The 7,952-nt window shown below is 36.1% G+C and overlaps 1 protein-coding gene across 1 annotated transcript in view; it reads left to right on the forward strand.

The window, feature by feature from the left end:
- The first annotated feature begins 501 nt into the window (after nt 1-501).
- LOC110097661 overlaps nt 502-7,952 on the forward strand; it is a 10,747-nt gene continuing 3,296 nt past the window's right edge. The window contains exons 1-4 of the mRNA XM_028699534.1: nt 502-1,310; nt 2,408-2,498; nt 2,781-2,910; nt 3,654-3,918. Of these exons, the coding sequence (XP_028555367.1) occupies nt 779-1,310; nt 2,408-2,498; nt 2,781-2,910; nt 3,654-3,918 (1,018 nt within the window). The 5' untranslated portion in view covers nt 502-778. The remainder of the gene's footprint in view (nt 1,311-2,407; nt 2,499-2,780; nt 2,911-3,653; nt 3,919-7,952) is intronic.

Raw genomic sequence — 7,952 nt, forward strand, 5'->3', positions numbered from 1 at the left:
TAAAAAATAATAATAATATAAGTAAAACTAAGCTTTATTTGAAAAAGTTGTCCCAAATAAAACCTAAGATAAAAAATGAACATGAAAAACAATCCCATAGGGGGCTGTCAAATCACATTTGTTTTTATTTTTAATCTTAATTTTAATTTGATTTTAATGTTTTTATTTATAATAAAATATATCTGATTTGTTAAAATATAATTTTATTTTTATTAAATATTGAATAAATTGATTTATATGGTGGTGTGTATAAAGACAGCGATGGCCAGCAGCAAGAAGAATTGTTTTTCCAAATTTTCAAAACAATTCTTATGTTTTTAAAATAGTTTTAAAAATAATTTAATTTATTTTAAAACATAATAAATAAAAATATGTAGAAACTACAGTAAATAAACATGTTTAAAACAAACATGTTTAATATTAAAAAAAAATAGTAAACAAAAGGACAAAAAAACAAAGGTCCTCCTTTAGTTACTTGCTATATCATAAAGAGGTTAATGCCTGCTAGCTTGCGCCCACTTCTATTCCACCAAGCAATTTATGCTTTGGGGCAAATCGTCAAACACATACGCGACGCTATGGATTTAAATGCTCTGCTACCTACCGCCACAAACTCCCACAAGCTCCTCTGCAAGACGCGTAGTGGCCGCCATGGACCCTACGCACTAACTAAAAGAGAACTTTATAGTTTCTAAGTACAGCTTATATATAGCTCTTCGTACCCATTCTCTCATCGACTCACTCCACAACTTCTTCTGTGTCATTATAACAGTAAAACATGGCGACGAAGCCGAGAGTTTTGGCAGTTGTATTACTTTTGCTGATTGGTGTTGAGCTAATCGCTGCCGGAAGAGCTGCCATTAAGGCCAGCGGAGGGGGAGGCGAGGGCGGTGGAGGTGGTGGTGGCCGTGGTTCCGGGTCTGGTTATGGCTCGGGCTACGGCAGAGGCGAGGGTTATGGCGGTGGCGGTTATGGACGAGGTGAAGGGGGAGGCGGAGGTGGCGGGTCGGGTTTGGGATCAGATGGTGGTAGTGGATACGGGTATGGATCTGGGTCTGGATCCGGATATGGATCCGGAAGTGGGAGCGGTGGTGGCGGTGGTGGTGGTGGAGGTGGTGGCGGCGGTGGGTCTGGTCATGGAAGAGGATCTGGGTATGGTAGCGGGTCGGGTTTTGGAAGTGGATCGGGTGGTGGAATGGGAGGAGGTCGTGGTGGCGGTGGCGGAGGTGGAGGCGGATCTGGTGAGGGGCATGGCGAAGGATCTGGTTACGGGTCTGGTTATGGATCCGGATACGGAGGTGGTGGGCAAGGCTAGTTTCTGTGCTGTGGCTCTTCCCGTTTAGGCATTGGTTCAATGAGAAGCACTGCATAATTGCCTCATTGCTTATACAAATACCAATCAATAAAGCAGTGCTATATAATATAAATAAAGTGATTGTACAATCTTTGATTTCCTTTGGAAATACTTTTAATGGCTTTTATGTTTTATCGCAAAAATAATAATTTATTAGAAAATCATGTATGCTTGAAAGAGCTTTTTCATTACTTTTCAACTTTTTATTTAAAAAAACTAAAAAATAATTTTGAAACTATGGTTAAACAAAGAGCTTTAAAAGCACAAATAGAAAAGTTTAAGGCTTCGTTTGAAACAATTTTTTTATTGATTTTTAAAGCAGTTTTTTAGTATAAAAATTTTTAATTTAAGAATTTTTTATACTAAAAAATTGTTTTAAAAAGCAGTAAGAAAGCAGTCCGAAATAAATGCTTCGTTTGGAATAGTTTTTTTATTGTTTTCTAAAACATATTTGTAGTACAAAAGTTTTTTAAAGTAAAAAATTTTGTACTGAAAAATTGTTTCAAAAAACAATAAAGAAACTGTCTCAAATGAGCCCGAAGCCTATGTTATCCCAAATAAAACTGAACTATTTGATTTGATTTTGCTTGTTTATGTTTAATTTTTCAAAACAATAATATTTTATTTATATAATAAAATCTACGTAAGAAACTACAATTTCATGCTTTTCAACTTTTTCATAATAAATCTATGAATAAATAAATTGAATAATGATTTTATTAAAATATTGAGTGTTGAACTATAATACTCATATTGAAATTCATTGAAGGTTCCCAAAACATAACCAAAAATTGAAATCCCTTTACAAATGAAAATATATAAGTAAAAAATTCAAAACCTTAGATCGAGGTCCTCTTTTCTAACTGAGCTCAACAGTTTTTTTTTTTTTTAAATAGCTTTTACTTAATTAGAACTAATTCATCAGGTTGTAAGCATTTGCTCGAAAAAAAAAAAAAACATCATATACACTCTAGAAATTGATTTAGTACTGCAGTGTTTCTCAAAACCTGAAGTTCTTGCCCTCGAATGTCTGGCCAAACTGCCACTTTGAAGGAACAGCATGCCAAGAGGTGGAGCGGCGGCCATCACCGCCGGTGACTCTGAAGGTGAGAGAACGACCGACGAGGATGGCATCGGTTTGCCAGTATTGGCCCCAGTTATGGCTTAGTGTTATCCATGGCAGCCTGTGCCCTTTCACCTGAACTCGGCGAACATCACCAGCACCGGCGACATTCCATACTAGTATCAAGTTGAAGTAACGGTTGCCGGTAAGTGTGAATCGGATTCCTCCCTCCTTCTTGCATGGAACCCTAATCAATATAAATTCATAAATTAATTGTCTAAGTATTAGCCTTCATTTCTTTCAAAAAATCGAAATATACTAAGAAAAACATGATATTTAATACTGTTGATTACCTGCGGTAAGAGACGGGAACAATGCCGGCTTGGTACTGTGCGATATGGAGAAAAGCCGGCTGCGTGAGATCGAAGTGCGGCCGCGGCGGGTTGCACCAGCCGCCGTTGTCGCCGGGGAGGTTGTAGTTTGGAGGGCAGAGGTTGGTGGCGGTGACGAAGAGCGAGGGCTCGCCGGCGTTGCACCACTTGGGATCATCCACACACTTTATCTCATAACAGGCGCCGCAAGAGAGCCCATCGTTGAATAGCGCCGAGCTCAACGCCGCCGTCTGTAAGCCGTAGCCTTGCGCTACCGTGTCCCAATACCCGCATGCGCCCTCTGCGTTTATGTATTTATGTTTAAAAAATTAATATTAATTATAATTTCATGTGATTTATTAAAGATTTGAGTATTGTATAAATAAATATAAAAATTTGTATGGAATTATTTATTGTGTAGAGACCGAGTATTTATTTTATTTTAATGATAGACTAAAATAAAATAAATACATTTAAAATATAAAAGGATCGTGATCCACAATTTAAGCAGTTAATTTCTCATTTCTCTCATTTTCATCTTGAGTGAAAAAAAGGGGTCAATCGTTCTCTTGTAGAACGCCGCTTCAAACATAGAAGAGCGAAAACCTCGATTTTGCATTTCAATGGATTAAGATACGCTTTCAATATTTTTTATCGATGATTTAACATGTATTTCAAAGGTAATGAAATTATTTTTCATCTCCATTGAATCCTAACAAAATTAATTTGCATTTTTTTTTTTTTGCAAATAAATTCCAATCACTGCATGTTTCATGCACAAAAAAAAAAAAGTTAATGCTCAGAATACAAGGCGTTTATTTCATAATTGTAATTTTTAATTATTTTGTAAAACATTTTTTGCAAGGAACAATTTTCTCGAAATGTCCCAAAAAAAACAAACAATTTTCTCGAGTACTACATTAATGAGTTGTACCATTTGATTACCTCTTGTTTGAGAACCATCACTGCCTCCATAGAATGTGGCGTGTGCTGGGTACCATGGGCCGGGCTCGAACTTGCCATGGTACCTGTGCCTTGGGCGGGCCGAATACGGCCCTGGCTTCCTGTTCAGAAAGGCTCGCCGGAGCTCGCCGGTCCGGTCATGATGGTGGTGCTGGCCAGAAGCTTTCGTTAACAAAAGCAAGAAAAAGAACAAAAATGCCCGCGTAGCTCTGTAGAAAACTCGCAACGATTTTGCCATGGCGTTGTTGGTGAATAGTTTCTGTGTTCTTGGATGAAATTGATAAAGCTGTAGTTATATATATAAGCGTATAGGCTTAGTGGTCAGAATTGGTTAAGTCATTTTCACCATTGGTTTTGGAAGGCTGAGTTTTGTCAATAATTAGGAGGAATTGAGTGATTGTCTCTTAGCCTTTGATAATTATTGGTATAAGTTCATGGTTAATTTGGGTATGGATGTGTGGCCAAGATCATTGTTTTAGGTGAAGGATAGGGTATGAATGAGATAATTAATGAATATTTATGGAAAATTTGAATATTTGTATTTCGGGTGCGAATGATATTTTTGTATCTCAGATAAATATGCCCAAAAGTTTTATTCATATCAAAATATCTCCGCTTCGAATCATGAACTACGTACCTTCATTTAAGTCAGATTCAATAAAATGTGATAAAAAAAATTAAATTGCATTCAATAAAACTTGATCAAAGTTGGGAATATACTGATGATCAAATATTTTTCAAACTATAATTAAAAGTTGATCGATCATTTTTATCCGAATTTTTTTTATTAATGTCCTAACATGATTTGAATAAGATTTACATAAGATATTATTATAAAATTTTATAAAAAAATTGAATGTCATATTTGAATACAATTTGTTAGATGTTTGACATAACACTATAAATTCAGAGAGAGTTAATTACAAATAATATAATAAATCAAACTATAATATGTGTTAAATAATGATCAAACAAGGTTCGAGTATAGTAGACACAATAGATAGCGGTTAGATCATACACAGGGGCGGAACCACTTTGAGGCCTTGATTTTTTTTTTTTCGTTATACTTTTATTTAGGTAATTTGTCCCCTTTTAATCTATTTTTAAGTCTTTATTACAAGAGTTTTTAGGCAATTACTCTCCCTAAAATTGTTAAAATACTATGGTCTTTAGCCAATTGCCCCAAATATAATTAAATACATTATTTAGATGTGTTATTGTTAGGAAATGATGAACTAAATACAAATTAAGAGAAATAGTAAATCAAAATTTGTTCTGGGGGCGCTGCCCCCAAAAACCCCGCAGGATTTTTTTTCTTCTTTTATGTGATAGAAATGGCACCACATGTGTCTCTGCATGCCTACTTTGGAACTAAGCTCCAAATAGGTTGGTTTTAGGTTCACCGTTTATTTTTGTGTGTAGATTTAAGCTTGCATGTGGAGTGGTATTTTTTTTTTTTTTTGCCCAAATCTTTTGCCTAGTACAATATGATCAGCACACAAAATAAACCTAATATTTTTTCATAAATAGAAATGGCACGCACAACAGTAATATTAGTTGCCTAATAAATCTTCCTAATATCCTCTCATTCAAGTTTTAAACATAAACTAATCTTGCAATAATTTCCCCCTCTCCTTATCCTTAGAAATTAAGTAAGACCTAATGCAAACCACAAAGTGAAAATAAAACATCAAGAAGATATAATATCATTGAGATTGAATTTAAAAAAAAAACACACACAGCAAGAAAATATAAAAATACATATTATTAGAGGAACAATAAAAAAAAGCAAGAAGATCAACACAAAAAATGAAAAAACCTAATATAAATCTTACCCAACGTTTGCTTGGTTTCATGTATGATTCAAGAAGGAGAAGAAGGTGCGAACGACGGCGGCAAATGGAGACGGTGGCAAATGGAAACAGCGGCGTCAATATCTGTTTTGGCGTCGGTGTGGGTGTCGACGTCAGCTAGGGGTGCAACCGATCAAGCAGGCTCGCGAGCCGGCTCGAGCTAGACTCGAAGCTTGACTTGATAACAGGCTCGACGAGCCGAGCTTATCGAGCTCGCGAGTCGAGCTCGAACACAGTTTCGAGCTCGAACAGGGCTCAGACTCGGCTCGACGAGCAGCTCGATTGGGCGACTGAACGAGATGTTCCGAACGACGGATCTCAACGGCAGAGCCTCAGGACGATGCGGAACGAGCTCAGGCGGATGGATCTCGACGGCGTAGCTCGGGACGACGACGAACGAGCTCAGGCGAACGTATCTCCATTGCGAAGATACGGAGCTTAGGCGGATCTCGACGGAAAAGCTTCAGGACGATGAAGAGTCGAGCTCGGGCGGACGGATCTCGTCGGCGGAGCTCGGGCGGATGTATCTCGACGGCGGAGCGGAGCTCGGGCGGATGTATCTCGACGGCGGAGCTAAGGATGACGACGAACGAACGCGACGGCGAGTTCGGGCTGACAGATCTCGACGGTGAGCTCTGGCAGACGTGTCTCGACTGAGGAGATCGGGCAGACGTGTCTCGACAGCGAACATGATGAGCTCAAATTGAGCTCGACGAGCTGCTCGACATGGGACGAGTCGAGCTCGAGCTCGATTTCTGGTAGTCGAGTTCGACTCGAACAACCCCCGGCTCGAGCTCGACTCGACTCATTTGCACCCCTAGCGTCAGCGTCCGTTGGGAGGGAGACGGGTCGTGCGAGGAGCAAAGAAAGAGGTCCGAAGAATAGAGTTAGGTCTTATTTTGCGCTTATTAATTTTTGAAGTTTTTCGCTGCTTTTTTACCATTCCCGCCTAAAAGAATACGCTATATCGGGTCTATTGTAGTGGTATTTAATTTGCTGCTAATAAATATTGCGATAGTCTCATTTTTTTTAGTAGTGAATATTATAAAAGTTAAAAATAAATGCAGAATCTCAGAAAAATCTTAATAATAACTTTTAATATATCATAATCGATATTTAACTGATTTACAAATGATTTTTAAATTTATATAAATTAATTATGGCTAGTGTTTGTTTATTTTTTTGTTATGCTTTAAAAATTTTTATGATGTTTCAAGTCCGGATGAAAAAATTTTTTTGCTCTGCCACTCATCTCAACTAGGTTTAACTTGATTAAATTCCCATCTGAATAAAATTTGAAGAATCTTATTCAATTATAGTTTAAACTAGATTCGAACTTGATTCGGCCTTTGTTTGAGCATCTTTTAACCATTAATAGCAACCGATAATTTTGAATGAGTTGTTTAACTATCTAAAATTGATTTTTAAGCCGCATGTAGTAATTCAATTTTTTTTAAAATTTCTCGGTTTGGTGACTCTTCCATATTTGCTCTTAAACTTGGACTCATACTGCATCAACAACAAGTTTTTCATATGGTCTATATATTTGATCTTTATCTATTGTTCTAGAAGATGTAGATAGATTGACATGAGTATCTCTATGTGATTTATACTCGTCATGTGAGGTTCAGAATTAATATCCTGAAACAAATCTCCTATGATATAAATAAGCTTTAACATCATCGGACTTAAAAAAGTTTGATTTTTGTGTTTCAAGTATGGACATCTAAATATTCCATCAGACTTAAACGGAGGTAGTTGACATGCTACTTGAATGAAAATCTCAACTCTCTCAATTCTTTTCGTCCCGGAATTAATCTGTTTTACATCCAATATCTCTCTTCTTGAATAGTCATGCAGATGTTGAATTAATAATCCTAATATATATTATAAATTATGAAAATTAAATTTATTATTATAAATATGCATCTTTCCCTCTTATGAATTAGCCTAAAGTACAATAGCCATGTAGGATATTTTGTCATGAAAACACATATTTTACTAATTTGAACCCTTATAACAATCTTACAAATTTATGTAATAAGAAATTATGCTCATATAAGTTTATTGATTGCCTCTAATAATGATAACCAATTGAATACTGAAATTTTTGCCCATAATCAAATAACAAATTTCTTGTCTCGAATCATGTAACAATCCATTGCTTGTCTCTAATCATGTTCATGAGATTTTAGAGTTATACTCTATTATATTATTTCTTAACTAACATTTTCTTATTTAAATAGAGTAATTCTTCAATATTTTTCTCTAAACTGAAATAAAATATTTTCCCGCTGTTGAAATTGTGCAAAAATTTCACCCAAAAAAAAATATATATATATATATAT

Source organism: Dendrobium catenatum, unplaced genomic scaffold (assembly GCF_001605985.2).
Source record: "Dendrobium catenatum unplaced genomic scaffold, ASM160598v2 fragScaff_scaffold_1338, whole genome shotgun sequence".
Classification (NCBI taxonomy): Eukaryota; Viridiplantae; Streptophyta; class Magnoliopsida; order Asparagales; family Orchidaceae; genus Dendrobium; species Dendrobium catenatum.